Genomic DNA, 18,684 nt, shown 5'->3' with positions numbered 1-18,684 from the left:
GTGAACAGTACCAGTGGCATAGCGTGGGTTGTCAGCACCCAGGGCAAGGCAAGTAATTTGCGCCCCCTAACCCTAACCCTAACCCCCAGATGTTGCACCCAGTGCGGCTGGCCCCCCCTGCACCCCCCACGCTACACCACTGAACAGTACTACTTCCAAGCCATATGAAGGAACTTATTTCCATGGGTCTTATGTGATAATTAATTCATAAGAAACTTAAGTCTTCTAACCTGAACATTCTTTTTATCCAAGACTTTAGTTTATAAATGCACACATTTATAATTTTATTGTGATGCTTGGTAATGGTTTGTTGAATTAAATAGGGCTTTTCAGTCAAATTGTTTATTCATAGCATGACAGGAACAAACGTATCTTCAACATAATTAGGGATTTACAATAAATGGCACTGTACCTTCAGTGATTGAGAAGTATCAGCATCAGTGTCATGATAGAGTATAACATTATTGGCCATATCAAAACTTTCACGAACTCCAAGGTGGTAGAATAGGGATGGTTGTCTGGAGACATCACTCATATCCACTACAGCAACATCTGTAATAAGAAAATTTGATAAGACTAGAAGGGGTGGTGGAAGAATAAACTAACATGCCTATCTCCTAAACCAGCTCAACTATCCTTATAAACAATGTTGGAAATGCTAGATTTTTCCTTTCAAAATTGCATTCTTTCCCTAACTGATCCACCTCATAACTTACAAGCAGAAGTTGTAGGGTGGTATCCAATGTTAGTTCTACCCACACTAGACCCACTGAAATTAATGGACATGACTAACTTAAGTGCATTGTTTTCATGGGTCTATGCATAGATCACAATATTTTGAGGGCACCACTTGCCCTAGTCTGTTAGGGATCACTTTGCCAGCATCATAACACTATGATGTCACATAGCCAATCCCTCCAAACTGGCAAAGACTTATACTTACATCTCATCACATTTCATCAGAGCCACACAGCAAAAATAAAAATTGCCAAAGGAAACTTAAATGATTGCCAGTGTGGTGTTTTATTCATTTATATTGGGGGGGAGGGGACAGCTGTAACAAAATAAGTCTACATGGGGTTTGTGCTTGTGTACGCTCTGGAGACTGAATACCATGAAAGCAGATCACTTTCCTGATGAGAGCATTTATACAATGTGTTCATCGATTAGCACTGTACAATGCAGCATGGCTGATGACCCATACATAGTTTATTGAAACAGGGTTTATTTTTCACCTTGCAATTCCTTATGAAACAAATACCATCCCTCTAGCCAAACAGTTGGTTCATATGAAGTGCTGTGGGAAGACCATTTATCTACATGGATCTCTAATAAATGGGAGGGACTGCAATCCCATAACAGAGTCCATGTATTGCATGCCAACGTTCCCAGAATAACTGAATCTCAAATGAGAAGATGAAGAAGCAGGTCTGGCTAAGTACGACTAAGAACCTGGATAGCTGGTGACAATTGGGACAACCCTGGGCTAGGTGGACCTATGATTTGAATCTGTATCACATGGCTTCATATGTTCTATCATGAATATTATAACCGAGAGTGTTCATATATGATCCTATTAACTAGTTACAGCCACTATTTAGAAATCAAAATTTAACAATGGGCATAGCATCATGGATATTGTGATCTGGAAATGTTATCTGTGTCACAAACTCACCCAGTAACCTAATTAATATAAGCCAGAATAGTGTTTCCAACTGTGGCCAGCCACATACCTTCAGGCAGTCCGTAAGTGCTTGACTCATTCAAGAGTGCCTGTAGTTGGTCTATTACGAGCCACATAAGAACCTTGCCCAGGAAGGTGACATTTGCAACGGGACTATATTCAGATCTTCTGAGTCTAAGGAAGGTCTCTTAAGAACTGGTCTCCCTGATGCCTCTTTCAGGCAACCTGGCACCACTTTCTCTCAGAAAGGTAGTCATCATCTCCTTGGCCCAGCTGGCAGTCTCCTGGGCAAGAACACAAGTAGCAACCTGCTACTGTCTAGCACCTTGTCCATATACTTGAGTCTTATCAACTGAAACTCATCCATTAACACATGACACTATGGAAGCCTCCAGAAACCGACCTGCTACAGTAGCAGTGTCTAGAACCTTATAGATGCAGGTTGTTTATATCCTTGCAAATAAAGTCGCAACAAGCTATAAGAAGGTACCAGTGTGCAAAATACCCCCTACAAAGCTCCACTGGATGAGACACCAAGCACACAACGAAAGTAGAGAAGCAATTCTTTTCTGAGGGAAAGAAGCGGTGGAGGTGAGGAGTTATTTCTGCCAATTCGCCCCTGGTCACCATCTGCTCTACAGGCTTGGGGATCCTGGGAGGTGGTGCAGGAGACTGTAGGATGAAAGGGGGAATCAGAAGAAATCACCTCCTGCGCAATTTTCATTCGTGGAAGCTTCTGCTGGATCAAAGAACCTTCTATCATCAGAGAAAAACAAGTGTGTGCAATCCATTACCTTAACACTAGTTGTTGTTTTAAGAAGGTTTCTCTGCAAAATATTATAATAAAAACCCAAGTTGTTTATTCCCACAATACATTTCATTTAAACAAATTATAACTTGGCTCACGTTGTGAACCAAGCTTACATATGATTCTGCAAAGGCATATAAAGTGAATTGAGCCTGCATGAAGTAACAGGCATAATCAAACAGTGCTTTTCCTAAATATATCCCAAGACTATGGTGTAGAGTTACAATTGTACCCAAACACTCCATCTATCATCATTCTCCTGGAACACTCATCACTTGCTAAAAATAGCAAAGCTGCTTATTTTCTACATTCAGGTATCAAATGAATTGCATCTGCTCCTCAGACAATTTGTTTCAATTACTACATAATGGCAGCATATTTTAAAATCAGTCTTACTATTTACTCCAAACAATTGAAGTTAATTTCAGTGGGATGAAGAGTGAACCTGAACTGATCAAGTGGCAGATCTTATTTTAGTATTTTGACCTACTCAGGTCAAATGTGCTACAGCAACAGCATTACCCCAATATAATATATCAATTCTATTGCAACTTAATCAACTATTTACCCAAGATTTACATAGCAACCTTGCTACTGCAAATATTCTTTGATCTATAATTCCTATTAATCATCCTAAACTTAATATGGCTCTATACATTATTTTTCTACGAAGGCCAACCCCCACCACCCCCAGGAAAGCATGAGATAAGAAAGTAATATCTTTATTCCTGGATATGTTGTAACTACACAATGAAATCAGATACAACCAAAAGCTTATCCACACTGTCAAGATGAAAAGGTAACATGCCAATTTACAATCTTACCTTTAGACAGCTACCTTATATTGCATTGAAACCCAAAATAAAATTTGCCTGACGGAGCTTTCTCTTTCAATAATAAAAACAGCTACACCAAAACATTGGCTCTATACAGGATGTCTTGTCAACAAAAACATATAATGTATCTCAAACTACTTCTGTGCTTTTCTAAGGGATAGAACAGGCTTCCTCAACCTCGGCCCTCCAGATGTTTTTGGCCAACAACTCCCATGATCCCTAGCTAGCAGGACCAGTGGTCAGGGATGATGGGAATTGTAGTCTCAAAACATCTGGAGGGCCAAGGTTGAGGAAGCCTGGGGTAGAATGAAACAACAGCTTTCCTCTCATCACACAAGAACATTATGCGGTCTATCAGATAAGGCATTCATTCTAGAACAAGGTTGCGGAAACCTGTGTCAATATCCCTATGTCATTTCACAATCTTCACTGTTACCCCCTGCAACTCAAGCCTTCCTTATCTCAACTTCTACCATATGTAAGTCTACCATCTTCATAATGGGTAAGGAGTAGCCAAGGCTCCACTGATGGTATCTGTCACCATACCTCAAAATAAAAAAATTCCTTCCAGTAGCACCTTAAAGACCAACTGAGTTAGTTCTAGGTATGAGCTTTCGTGTGCATGCACACTTCTTCAGATACACTGAAACAGAAGTCACCGGACCTTTCTATATAGTGAGAAGGTGGGGAGGGGTATCACTCAGAAGGGTGGTGGGAATGGGTGATTGGCAGATAGCTGCGATGAGCCTGTTGACGACTCTTAACGACTGCAATAGGTCTAACAGGAAAAAGCAAGGGGTGAGAAGGTGAAAAATGGCTTTGTCATGTATAATGAGATAAGAATCCAAGGTCTTTGTTCAGACCAGGTCTCTCCATGGTTTTAAGTTTGGTGATAAGTTGCAATTCAGCAGCTTCTCTTTCCAGTCTATTTCTGAAATTCCTTTGTAATAGAACAGCTACTTTGAGATCTTGTATAGAATGTCCTGGGAGATTGAAGTGTTCTCCTACTGGTTTCTCTGTCTTGTGATTCCTGATGTCAGATTTATGTCCGTTTATCCTTTGGCGTAAGGTTTGGCCTGTTTGTCCAATATAGAGAGCTGAAGGACACTGTTGGCATTTGATGGCAATTAAATAGTCCCGAGATGGTATGTGTGATGTTGTTGATGATCTGCCAATCACCCATTCCCACCACCCTTCTGAGTAATACCCCTCCCCACCTTAACACGGACACTGGCACCAGAGCCTGCAATAAACCCAGATGCCAACTTTGCTGCCACATGCACCCGGACAACACCATTACTGGCCCCAACAACATCACACATACCATCTTGGGACTATTTAATTGCTCATCATCTAACATTGTGTATGCCATCAAATGCCAACAGTGTCCTTCAGCTCTCTATATTGGACAAACAGGCCAGATCTCAAAGTAGCTGTTCTATTACAAAGGAATTTCAGAAATAGACTGGAAAGAGAAGCTGCTGAATTGCAACTTATCACCAAACTTAAAACTATGGAGAGACCTGGTTTGAATAAAGACATTGGATTCTTATCTCATTATACATGACAAAGCCATTTTTCACCTTCTCACCCCTTGCTTTTTCCTGTTAGACCTATTGCAGTCGTTAAGAGTCGTCAACAGGCTCATCGCAGCTATCTGCCAATCACCCATTCCCACCACCCTTCTGAGTGATACCCCTCACCACCTTCTCACTATATAGAAAGGTCCGGTGACTTCTGTTTCAGTGTATCTGAAGAAGTGTGCATGCACACGAAAGCTCATACCTAGAACTAACTCAGTTGGTCTTTAAGGTGCTACTGGAAGGAATTTTTTTATTTTGTTTTGACCATGGCAGACCAACACGGCTACCTATCTGTAACTGTCACCATACCTGTTATCTGTAAAGACCCATAAATTAATATGGCCAACGAAAAGCTTTTAAATAAAGTGCTAGTAACATAATGCTCGAATATTTCCATGTACGAACCAGCACTTAATTAAAAGTTATGAGGAAGCAAAAGATAAGCTCATCGAAATTTGGATTTTTATAGCAATTTCCCACGACTGTGATTTAAATTGCTTTAAGGCAGGGGTAGGGAAGCTGTGCTTTAAATGCTCTGCAAAACAAAGCATGCATATGTAAGCAGGGTTTTAACCACTGGAACTATAACTATTGCAGGCTAAGCAATAGTATGTAAAAGCTAAATGAATAAATCATTTGCCTCTTACCCCTGTACTTGGATGTTAATGCAAATGTTATTTTAACCACAAGAAAAGTATGTCCCTTCTATCTCTTTGAAGCAGTGTCACCTTATTAAAAACAAAACAAAACAAAACCTTAAGCCATTGACTGTTATTTCACTTTATATACTTTTTAAATATAGGAAAGTTAAGATGACCTGGAACTTGAGAACAATTAAACTCTCTGTAATGCTTTTTTTGGCTTAATTTCTTTCATAGCTGAAATGTCAGGGTCAAAGTGGTTTTTTGCAGGGGTTTTTGCAAGTGTGTAAAATAATAAAGAGATGCATCTTTCCACAGAATAAACTGAGCAAGGTATTGACTTTCTTTCCACCTGCAGATTTGATGAATGTTCTGAAACAACTGTAGTAATTAATTTTGCATGGTGCTTTGCCAACTTCATTTCCCCCCTTTTCCTTTGAGGTTTCTAAACAAATAGGCAGCACAAGCTTACACATGTTTACTCAAGAGCAAATCCTATTGTATCCAATGGGACTTACTTCCAGGTAAAAGTCCACAGGTCTGCAGCATTAGTTACCATATTTTTCCGTCTATAAGAAGCATCCATGTATAAGATGCCCCCTAATTTTTTACATTTTTTAAAGGGAGAAAAACTAGTCTTATACACGGAAAAATACTGTACATAACAACAGTAAAAGAAATGCAGTTTGTTATGTGAAGCCCCATTAACAGGGCTGATTTTTCAGTTACATGTGTAGGCTTCAATAAAAGCTTATAGAAAGAGGCAAGTATAATAATTTGGAGTCCAGTGTAAATATGGGGGGGGGGATCTGATTATCATATTCTAAACCAATTCATTTCCCAGAAAATACTTTTCAACTGAACTAAGGTATGCTTTAAATAAACTATCTGTATCATCCAGTCATGCAGATACTTAGAAACTCCTTTTAGATAACAGTATTAAACAGGGCAGAAAGTTGGCCCATAATACACATTTGTGCTTAACAACAGAACCTGGTGTTGCTTTGCATTTTGATTAAAACCCAAGAGAAAGTCTCTGTGATTAAGGAACAGAATGCATTTCACCTTTATTGTTAAAGAATAACATCACTATGCTGATCAGATGCAAAGAACAAATGAGTTAGTAGGACAATAGGATCAGCCCTGTTGAGAGTGGCATAGGTAAAGGACTATGGAGCAGAGAAAATAGGGAGGGGGGCTCTCCTTTCTCAGTCCTAAACTGAAGATACTCACACCATCACTGCTAATACAATAGCAAGGGACACGGGTGGTCTGAACCACTGAGACTCTTGGGCTTGCTAGTGGTGGTGAGCTCCCGTCGCTTTGTCCCAGCTTTTCCCAGCCTAGCAGTTTGAAAGCACACCAGTGCAAGTAGATAAATAGGTACAGCTGCAGTGGAAAGGTAAACAGCGTTTCTGTGTGCTCTGGTTTCCATCACGTGTCCCATTGCGCCAGAAGCAGTTCAGTCATGCCCCAGAAAGCTGTTTGTGGACAAACACTGGCTCCCTTGACCTGAAGCAGATGAGCACCACACCCCATAGTAGCCTTTCAGTGGACTTAACAGTCCAGGAGTCCTTTACCTTATTATAGTAGCATGGAGCTGGCAGCAGAGTAACAGGAAAGTTTCTCTTCTCTCCTTTCCCCCCAGTCCTTCATCCAAATGCTTACTGGAAATAGCTGTTCTTTCACGTCTTTATCTGCCTAGTTATAAAGCCTTCTAGTTCAGTATGCTAACAGACAGAGCACAACCTCTCGCCTTATCCCAGAATGAAAAGATAATAAATAAAGAAAACAAGGTCCTTAGAAGAGAGGTAAGCGAAGCCACGTAATGGTTTATTACAAGGTGGCAGGATCTGGCTCATAGTAACAAATGATTCTACAGAATATTTAGGGATAATCTTCATACTTCCTTTACAAATGCATAATTCTTCTTACAAGATTCCAAGAACAAACTCTCTCTCCCTGCCCAAAGCATCCCTTCTTTAAACACACTCATGGAAGAGAGAGCTCTCAATGGCATTTTTCCATAAAAGCCAAATGAAACCTCCATGCTTAGCCAGTATGTGTACCTCTGAACACAAGATGCTGGGGACAAACAACAGAGATGACTATGGCCTTCATGGGCTGCTTGTGAACTTCCAGGGCTATCTGGCTGATTCTGGTCTCTACAGGCATTACTGGAGAAAGAATGCTAGATTTGTGGATGATCACTAGTTCAGTCATTCCTATGTGTTCTTGCTTTGCAAGAGAGCCTCTGTTGATTCATTAAAGACATTGTAAGTTTTGCAAGAAGCCAAACTAAGGTCCCATTAAGGTGTACTACACAGGAAAGCAATGGTGGTCAACCTGTGGCTGTTTGGATGATGTTGGACTTCATTCCCCATCAGCCCCGGTCAGCATGGCCATTGGTCAGGGATTATCAAAGCCACAGTCCAGCAACATCTGAAGGGCCACAGGTTTCTCATCCCTGACGTTGTGAAAAACTATGTTTAAGACAGAAAGCTTACATATTTTACCTGGCCATGAAAGTCCCATTGAACACAATGGGATTTACCAGACACAGATCTAGAGTTTGGGGAGGGCCTGGGCAGGCTGCCTTTGTGGGTGCCCCATGCCAATTCCACCCAACACACATTTCCAGTTGGGTCCCCCAGCTGTAGCCATATGAGCATCTTCTGTGAGCAATGGGGGGGGGGGCAAGCACATAAGCAGGAGGCTGGCAGCTGCCCTACCCACCAAGGAGGACTAGTGGTGGTGCATGCTGGGGTGGGGGCAAGCAAGGTGCCCACCCTGGCAGACCCTACTGAGGAACATGGGGCCCTACAATTGCCCCTGTATTGTGCTTTCACTGCACATTTTGAAATATGATGGCTGATTATCCTGGTTTCCCTTAAGCTTTGCTTATGTTGCTTCTTCAGCTGCACAAAGCTCTTTGCAGGGCTTCTTCTGTGGTGTATATCCTCACAACCCTGCTTAGCCACTACCATTCTATTTGCACAAACTGAGACTGAAATGTCTATTGCTCAAGGACAGCAAATGAGCATCTCCATGTCACTTCCTTCCTATTCTGTACTTCCCTGCTAGTTTCAGGACTTGGCCATGTAACTTGTTTGCAATAGGCACTGTCTTGGAAGATGTGAAGGAATACTAGGCTTATTGCCTCCATGCATGTACATAATGCATTTTCCCCACAACATGAGGTTACACGTGAAAGTAAACCCCGAGAACCTTCTTCACTGCTGCTAAACTACGGGCGGGCGGGCGGGCGGGCGGGGGGGAGGGAGGTGTTTTTTGGAACAGTGAGGAGATACTTAGATTCCCTCCCCATCCGTTTACCGCAACGGTGCACTTTATCTTGCACCTAGACGGTTTACGAGGAGAAAGCAGCGCGTTAAGCATGCATGCCAACCTCCTCTTCATTGCAAACTGCCTTCTTAACAGCAGGAGGCTTCACAGCTGGAAATATATTTAAATAGAAGCTTTTAAAACATTTGCATACACACACAACCTGATACCGGAACATGGGGTCGTCAGTGCCCACAGGTGCCAACTCCTAGGGGCCGAGTTCACTTCGCCCCCTCCTCCAAATATAAAATATTTGAAAGGGCTGCCCCCCCCCCCCCCAAATTGATGAGCATTGCCATTCAAAAAGTGTGCATGCACCGTGTCACGTGATTGATTATGCAGAGCTGGGCTCGCCTGCCCCCCACCTCACGCCCAATATTTTTTTCAAGTTGGCACCCCTGCCAGTGGCAGCAGCAAAGAAAGGCCGGGCTCCTGCGCTTCCGACGCTAGCCGTGCAGCATCGGAAGTAGCGGGTCCTCTTGCAAAGTTGAGAAAAGCGGCGCCTGCAGGAATCAACCCCTCCCGCCTTTCGGCACAACTTCTAAAAGCACAAGAGCCCTCTCCTCATTCATTGCACAGAGGTCCTTAGAAATCCACACGTATTGCGGGAGAGGGGAAGCTGTGATCTCTTGGCGCCGAGACAACCTTCCTGGGATAAAGGGCCAAAGGGCGCCACCAGATCAGAGGGCGCGCCCGCACCTCGGGGAAAGGGCTTTGGTTTTGTTTTTAACCAGCGATTCCAGTCTTCAAAGACCTGCCGAGCGTCCCCGCTGCCTCGCTTGCCCTCGGGGCCGCAGGACAGGTGTTTGGCTTGGGCGCCCCTCGCCCTGCCAAGGAAACAAGCTTCTCCTCAGCTGCTGAGCGAAAACACGCCGCCCGGCAGGCAGGGGGGCGCCTGTTGCTGAGGGAGCCGGCGCCTCGCTTTCGCCCCCTCCCCTGGGCAGAGGGGCTGCCCCTCCGCCAGCTGCCCTCACTCACCCGCGTCGTAGAAGGCGTCCAGCACGGCCGTCTCGCCGAAGTCCAGCTCGCCAAAGTTGACGGTGCTGAGCTGCGCTCCCTCGGCCTCGCAAGCCCGCGCCAGGCACTGCAGCGCGCCGGCCTCGGGGCTCCGCGCCCCCGAGCCGCCCTTGGGGCCGTCGTTGAGCACGTACACCGCCCGCAGCGAGCGCTGCCGAAGCACCGGCCCGTTGCCCTCCGGCACCACCTCGGAGCCCGGCGCCAGCGCCTCGGCGCCGCCGGGCTGCTCCGACGAGTCCCCCGCGCTCGCTCCGGCTGCAGGCGGCGGCGGCGGCGGCTGGGGCTGTTGCTCCGCGGGCGCTGCAGCTGGGACGGTGGTGCCGCCGCCCGCCGGGTTCTCCATGGGGCGAAAGCGGGTGGCTGCGCCCGGAGAAGTCGGCGAAGGGGGCCCCCGCCCTCAGGGCGCGAAGGAGGGAGGCAGACTCATCCCGCTGGGCCAAAACAAACTTCGCCGCCGCCGCCGCCGCGCCAGAGGCGGGAGAAGAGAGATGAAAAGGCCGGCGACTCCTTTCTCCCGTCAGGAAAGCTGCCCGGAAAGCTTCCCGCAGGGTTGCTGGCAGCGCCTGGCGCGCGGGCCGGTGCTCGCCCTGTCACTTGGCTCCTAAAGGTGCCGCTTGCCCGTCAGGGGGCGCTCTTGGGTGCGCCGCAGCCAAGAGCGCTGTCCCCACTGATACCGCCAGCGGCGGCGACGCCCACCCGCGCCCCCGGGGAAAAGCCCAGCTTGTGTCTGTCGGCGCTCTTGAGCGGCATTTATAGGAGCGCGGCAAATCTTCGAGGTGCCCAAAGGGGGCGTGGCTGCTCCTGGGCGGAGCCTTCAAGGCCCCGCCCTCTCCTTTTTCTTAGGCGGTCTGGCCAGGGGGTCTCTGTGGGGAGCTCTTGGGACTCGAGGCTCCTAAGGCCTTGAAGACCTTTTAACTGCATTCTGAAGTTTTGCCTGCTTGATTTTTTTATTTTTTTAAAATTGATACATGTTTTAAGGGGGAAAGGCAATGTCTGGTTTTCTTAGACTGCTGGGATTACCCAACACAGTGATTTCCTAACACAGGAAAATTGCAGTTGGCTTCTGTTACATGCAGAAACTGCAGGAGGACATAAGGGGAACTTGATAAAGGTAAAGGTACCCCTGACCATACCAGGACGCGGGTGGCGCTGTGGGTTAAACCACAGAGCCTAGGACTTGCCAATCAGAAGGTCGGCGGTTTGAATCCCTGCGACGGGGTGAGCTCCCATTGTTCGGTCCCTGCTCCTGCCCACCTAGCAGTTCAAAAGCACGACAAAGTGCAAGTAGATAAATAGGTACCGCTGTGGCGGGAAGGTAAAGGGCGTTTCCATGCGCTGCTCTGGTTCACCAGAAATGGCTTAGTCATGCTGGCCACATGACCCAGAAGCTGTACGCCAACTCCCTCAGCCAATAAAGCGCCACAACCCCAGAGTCAGTCCCTTTACCCCTTTACCTTTACCCTTGACCATTAGGTCCAGTTGCGGACGACTCTGGGGTTGCAGCACTCATCTTACTCTATAGGCTGAGAGAGCCAGCATTTATCTGCAGACAGCTTCCAGGTCATGTGGCCAGCAATGACTAAGCCGCTCTGGCCAACCAGAGCAGCGCATGGAAATGCTGTTTACCTTCCCGCCAGAGCGGTACCTATTTATCTACTTGCACTTTGTGCTTTCAAACTGCTAGGTGGGCAGGAGCTGGGACTGAACAATGGGACCTCACCCCGTCGCAGGGATTCGAACCGCCGACCTTCTGATCGGCAAGCCCTAGGCTCTGTGGTTTAGACTACAGCGCCACCTGCACCCCATGGAGCCTCATGGATGAGGTGAATTTGCCCATCTGGTCTGGCATCGTGCTCTTACAGGGGCTGACCAGATGCCCGTGGGAAAGGACGTGGGCACAACAGCACTCTGCCTACTCACAATTCACAGCAACTGGCATTCAGAAATATCACTGCCTCCCAACTGTGGAGACATGGCCAGTAGTACCTTATGAATATGTTCATCAGAACTTCTCAGTGGCCCGCCTTGCAAGGCTGTTTCCAGTGGCCCAGAAAATCCAGAACTATACTAGAGAAGCATAAGCAGGGCTGAGAGAATAAGTCAGAGGGGAATCCTATATATGTCTACTCAGGAGTAAATCTCAGTATGTTCATACGCACTTACTCCCTGGTAAGTTCACATAGAATCACAGCATATATCTATCTATCTAATCTATCTATCTATCTATCTATCTATCTATCTATCTATCTATCTATCTCAAGTTGGAGACCTCTTCCAGCCCATCCTCTTCCCACTGTAAGACTATTAACAAGTTGTGGAAATGTACTTTTTTTTGTTTGTTCAGTATGTAAAATAATTGATTTTACACATGGGTACTCTTTTTAAAAAAAATGCATCTTTAAAAAGTATATTACTCTTAAATAGAAAAATAATAACAACAGATGTCTTTTTTTACCACCATAATTGCATGTTTCAAGCACATTGCTTTTTTGCTAGTTTTACCAGCCCTTAGTCTTAGTTAGACATGAATGACAGTAGGGAAAGAAACTAAGAAAAAATACATTTTTACCCCAAGCTGAGAATGCCTCATTTGTTTTCTGTGCCTCTGTTGTGTGTGTGTCCCCCCCCCCCCCCACTTCCAAAACTCTTCTGGGCACTCAGACTGGCCTGGTTTGCATGTTCTGGTAATCCAAACTATTGCTTACAAGGACTGAGCAAACATGTGGGGTCTTGGAGAAGATTTTGCAGCCACTCTGCTCATCCCTAGTCTTTCTTACTGCTACACCACACTGAGGTATACCAAGGTTTGGCTTAGCACATTCTCTGAATTCAGGCACATAATCCCTCTCCTCACTAACCACAATCTGTAGCCAAGTCATTAATGGGAGCTGGATATGAGATATAAGAATGCAGCCTTAAAAAGTAATTTCTGATTTGCAAAAATATAGAGTACATACAAATACTATTTTAACTGACCCTCTTAGTGTGTTTGTTAGATTAACTTAACCTGTACTCAGTCAACACAGTGTGGTACAATGGTTACAATGTTGGATTATCACCTGGGAGACTAGGGTTTGAATCCTTGCCCAGCCATGAAGCTTGAGCCAGTCACCATCTTTCAGCGTAACCTACCTCACAGGGATGTTGTGAGGATAAAATGGGGAGAAGAACCATGTGTACCACCATGATCTGCTTGGGAGAAAAGGTGGTATATAAATGTAATTAATTATAATAATAATAATAATATTCGTTTGCTCCAGGTAAACTAGACTTTAAAGAAGAGTTTGGATTTGATATCCCGCTTTATCACTACCCGAAGGAGTCTCAAAGTGGCTAACATTCTCCTTTCCCTTCCTCCCCCACAACACACACTCTGTGAGGTGAGTGGGACTGAGAGACTTCAGAGAGACTTCAGAGACCTTGGGTGACTAGCCCAAGGTCACCCAGCAGCTGCATGTGGAGGAGCAGGGAATCGAACCCAGTTCCCCAGATTACGAGACTACCGCTCTTAACCACAACACCACACTGGCTCTCAGCAACAATGTCTTTATGATACATTGATATTTGCTCAAAACAAAAGTGAAAAATTAAAAGTGAAGTGTTCTTGCAAAACTTCATAAATTTTAAAATCAGAATTTGAAGTGGAACTATTTAACAAACTCTAAATGAACACCATGGGATTGCTGGGGAGGGGGTTGGCACTTTGGAAACTAGCTTGGTAAAGATGTAGAAAAACACCTGAATTCAGCTTAACATATTTTAAGAAATGTATTTTGAAATAATCGGCTAACTTCTTGTATGCTGTAAAACGTGAATGTCCAAGTGCTACAAAAGCATCTTTAAGAAATTCTAATTGTGTTCACATGTGGTTCAGTTGTTAAGTATAATTTTTAGCTGCACAGGTAAAATAATTGTTACCCTCATAACTAGGCAGGTGCTTTCATTTTGCATCTCACAAATAAGTACATCATTGTACAAAAAAAAATTTACTTGTATACAAACTATTTTCCTGTCCCACAACACAATTCTGACCAAATCTATATTTCTAATAAAACACATCTACAAACATTAAATAGTACAGGTAGCTTAAAAAAGCAACCCCATTTCAGAATTATAGCTTTCTCCCAGAAGGCAGATTTCTGTGCATGGATCACTTTGGATTCATACACACAACAGGGTGTATATACATTTAACAGGGGTGCTATGCCAAACAACTAAACATAGCGAGCGGACTCAGGTAAGCTCTGCCCTGCATAATAAATTGCAAGACCCAGCGCACAAACACCATTCAAGAACAGCAGTGCCCATCAACTTTGGGGCCCCCAGCTCACTCAAATATTTTATGGGGGGCTGCCAAGGGATCTCAGCCCCTAAGAGTTGGCTCCTATGGTTGGAAATCACAGTAAATCACAACTCCCATGCTCCCTGGAAGGAAATTGCACTCCCAAACATGCTCAGATACATCACTTCTATGGAAACAAGGGGCCGGTAAAGTATCGTCTATCTAGTGTTTCTCACTGCCGGTTATACACACACTTTTCAAAAGTAAGGGTTATTTCTTTTGCATGGAAAGGAGGAAAATACATTGGCAGGGAAATGGGCTAGTTGTGGAGGTGATTCTAAACAACACTTTGAGTCAGATCTGCATTTGAAGGGGATGCCCCCCCCCCATTCAAAGTATTTAAGGTCCATTAAAGCTCTGCAATTGCAGATTCACCCTTATCACCCGCTCCAAAAGCAAATAGGAAAATGTGGCCGCTTCTCCATGCTCCTTGTCTGACATTCTAACCATTATGCTGACACTATATCATTGGGGTGGCGTGGGGCATGATTCTGCTATTTCAATAACATAAACCTAAATCTCCTTTTTGTTTTTGGAAACAGTGGCCTGGCTCTTTGGTCCCTGGTTATTAATAGGCTATTATCTCATATGATAAATGTTTATCTAGATAAGGATGGCATGTGTGGAACTCAAAGGGGAACCAAGTTATCAGAAAGTGCAGCAGCGGCTAGCACAAAATGCCAACAAATGAACCCAACAGCCTGAAGGATACAGCAGACTTCAATAGAAAATACATTCTTGTATTTTCTCAATATTGTATTTCGGTGGTGACTTTCTGAATAAATGAACCACCCATTTTTATTTTGGAGTTCCTAGGTAACAATAAAAAGCCTTTACAATAAAATACCGTGATCCTGATCCAACAAGGGATATCCACACATGGAAGCAATCTTTTGAATGGGAAGCCAATGCAGATGTTCACAATGCAGTGCCCATCTGGGTTCCTCTGAACAACCCAGCGGTGTCTTCAAATTGATGCACATCTAATGCACACCAAGGACCTACTAGCTGCTGCAAAAGCACTGCCATAACAGTTTCTCTACCATGCAGGCGGAGGGCATTATCTCCTGATCTCACCACTGAAATCCTTTCTAAAGAGCAGGCAGGCTAAGCACCACAGCACTGGGGTCAGAGATAAACCCCTCTGCCTGTTCTTTAAGAGTAAAAGGCAGCATCGCACACACATACAGTGGTACCTCGGGTTAAGTACTTAATTCGTTCCGGAGGTCCGTTCTTAACCTGAAACTGTTCTTAACCTGAAGCACCACTTTAGCTAATGGAGCCTCCCCCTGCCGCTGCGCTGCCGGAGCACGATTTCAGTTCTTAACCTGAAGCACTATTTCTGGGTTAGCGGTGTCTGTAACCTGAAGCGTATGTAACTCGAAGCGTATGTAACCTGAGGTACCACTGTAAAACACTGCAGCGCTGGGGTGGGTGAAAATGCTCTCTTTGCACTTGATCATTAACGTGGCACAGTTAGTTCTGGGGCGAGCATAAGGCAACATTTCTACCCCTCCCAATCCCAGCACTAATAGTGGAGGTGGGTGCAAACTCTGCCCAGATTTCTGAGCCGAGAAAGCATTTCCAGCCCTCCACACTGGAGTGGACATGACTTGGAAATGCTGGTTGCATGGGCATTTGTTTGTAAAAGCTGTGAATGTATGTGTGACTAGGACTGTGTTTGGAGGTGTGAAAGTGAGAGGGAGGAGGCAGCTATGTTGCCTGGGTTCCTGGGGTGTGTGCTATTTGTTGAATGGCTATGGCAAGTGTGTGAACTGCATTGGGTTGTATGTGTAGTGCACACACACACTGGCTATTGCCCACCACAGGCATGCGGCCCCCGGAGTGTGACTGATCACCAACATGGCCCTTGGCCCAAAAAGAATTAGCCATCCTTGCTGGGGAGGAAGCTGCTTTTTAAACAGTGAGACTTCTAAGTAGACTTGTGTAGGAATGCAAGGTTTATTTTGTTAGTTTGCACAGGCTTCCCCAAATTTCCCTTCAATAAGTTAACATGTCCAATTCCCTCCTCCCAGACTTTGAATATTTAGGAACCGCAGAAGAAACTTTGCTCCCTGCCACTTCCCCTCCATATTTTTGTCAACGCAATTTTGAAGTTCCTTGTAAGGGAGTAAATGGTATGTGACTGTGTTGCCTGACCAACAGCTATGTTCTCGTTCTGAAAATAATTAACAGGTTAAGCAGAAGTGGATCACCAATTAAATCAACTTTACTGCTCAGTATATTATCCCTTATGCATTGCATTTGGCCTGTACATCCAGAAACATAGACTTGCACATAGAATTTAAGAATATAGCTATTACTAAAAATATAGAGGGGTGAATGTTTATATTATTATTAAAGCAGTGTTTCAATAGATACACTGGCATAATGTACTAGTATAAGACTCTTCTAAGTATATAGATCAGGGTGTCCTACTTCCAGCATGGATCAGAAATAAGTTTACAAATTGCTGCTTTCATATAGCCTTGCAGTTCCAGTTTAGGAATTTGAATAGGGAGAAAATACTTTAAAAGGCCTGAAAGACTTAACCACCTGTGGCTGACAATTCTTCCACCCTACCTTAGGGAAAAACAGACTTGGTAATTCTTTTTAACCTCATACATGCAGTTCCACTTTCACATACTGGGTTGCCACATAACTCATCAGAGCATAATAGTAATCACACCTGTTCCAAATAGCTATAGCAGAGGTGGGGAACCCATTTCAGCTCAAACCTCATGGCGAACTTTCTGGGAGTTACGTGCCATGGTACCTTGGGTTACAAATGCTTCAGGTTACAGACTCTGCTAACCTGGAAGTAGTACCTCGGGTTAAGAACTTTACTTTAGGATGAGAACAGAAATCGTGTGGCGGCAGCGGGAGGCCCCATTAGCTAAAGTCATACATCAGGTTAAGAACAGTTTCAGGTTAAGAACACACCTCCAGAACGAATTAAGTTCTTAACCAGAAGTACAACTGTACTGGTTTGGTTTTGTGCAGGAAGGTTGAGTTACTGTCTCATTTATTGCGTTTAGTTGCTAATGATGCTTTAGGAGTATGGAATTATTTTATTTGTAACATTTTAAGGCTTAAGAGAATATTTTGCTTTTCTGTTAGTTATGCTGCTTTAAATGTGGATCTTTCCTGCATTTGATTTTCATTTGATGTATTTTTTCATGTAAAACTGTATAGAAAATATTTTTTAAAATGTTATTTTACTGATAATTGATTTTAGTAGTTTTATAAGTTGTTTTGCATATGCAAAGGCAAACGCTATATATCATGAGGCATTCTGTTTAGAGGGTGTTAGATTTTAAGTTTAATAAAGATTATATAAAAAGGAAATATTTAAAAGAAAATATCAACATTATAATATAAATTAATTTGAATGTGAGTATGGTCATTTAATGTTTTATGTTTATCTTCTGTTCTTAATAATTTTGAAACTAATACTATTAAGTGTGGCATCATAGAGTTCTGTTCATACATATAGAACGATCAATAGGATGTACTTTCCTTAAGTTTTTATAATTTAGTATTCCTTTGTTCTTTACAACCACCCTGGGGGGAAGAAAACTGAAAGTGTGTGGTCAGATAAAATGGTAACACTTGACTAGCACATAATGCATGGCTACATTTTTCTTTGAACTTTCCCACTTTGTGGGTTGCTTTGCAATTTCAGTTTCCCTTGATCATTTCCTGTCTAAACAGGGTCTTAAGGTTCATACTGTGTAGGAAGTGCAATTTAGAAGACCCACTTTAAAAACATTTGTGTTGGCCAATGATAAGGATTTCTTAACCCATGGGATTAAATTCCATGTCATTGTCTACAAGATGGTGGATTCGATCAAAGAATTGCCCCTGGTTATTTTCTTGCTGTCTCTAGGAAAACATGAATACCAAACAGGTACTTGCTGTTCTTTAAGCAACACCCAATGGGATTGATTCTCCAAATGTCACTTAAACATAGATGTTCAGAGCTGCTGTTGTGTTCTTTTTCTACTTAGCTTTGCCACAATACAGCTGCAGAAGTATAAAGTGGTGGGTATCAGTAGTGCAGTTCTCACCATGCTAGTATGTCACATTTATGGACAAGAGAGGGGAGAGGAGTCCTAAACATTACACAATCTTCTTCCTCTATATAATAATAAAAATTTATTATTTATACCCCACCCATCTGGCTGAGTTTCCCCAGCCACTCTGGGCGGCTCCCAATTGGGTGCTAAAAAAACAACAGCATTAAATATTAAAAACTTCCCTAAACAAGGCTGCCTTCAGATGTCTTTTAAAGATAGCTGCTTATTTCCTTGACATCTGATGGGAGGATGTTCCACAGGGCAGGCACCACTACCGAGAAGGCCCTCTGTCTGGCACCCTGTAACCTCACTTCTCACATAGCTGACCTCAATAGCAGGTAAGAACTCA

At 43.9% G+C, this 18,684-nt stretch overlaps 1 protein-coding gene across 2 annotated transcripts in view; it reads right to left on the bottom strand.

The window, feature by feature from the left end:
• Positions 1-10,429, bottom strand: part of MAP3K15 (mitogen-activated protein kinase kinase kinase 15) — a 66,287-nt gene extending 55,858 nt beyond the window's left edge. For both annotated transcript variants that reach the window (XM_081859048.1, XM_081859049.1), the window contains exons 1-2: positions 9,876-10,429; positions 413-552 (exon numbers count right to left, since the gene is read on the bottom strand). In XM_081859048.1, the coding sequence (XP_081715174.1) occupies positions 413-552; positions 9,876-10,257 (522 nt within the window). In that variant the 5' untranslated portion in view covers positions 10,258-10,429. The remainder of the gene's footprint in view (positions 1-412; positions 553-9,875) is intronic.
• Positions 10,430-18,684: the final 8,255 nt, after the last annotated feature.

The sequence above is a fragment of the Podarcis erhardii genome, assembly GCF_964252035.2.
Source record: "Podarcis erhardii genome assembly, chromosome: 4".
In the NCBI taxonomy this organism is placed as follows: Eukaryota; Metazoa; Chordata; class Lepidosauria; order Squamata; family Lacertidae; genus Podarcis; species Podarcis erhardii.
Note: the sequence above shows the minus strand (reverse complement) of the source record. Positions and strands in the feature narration are given on the sequence as shown.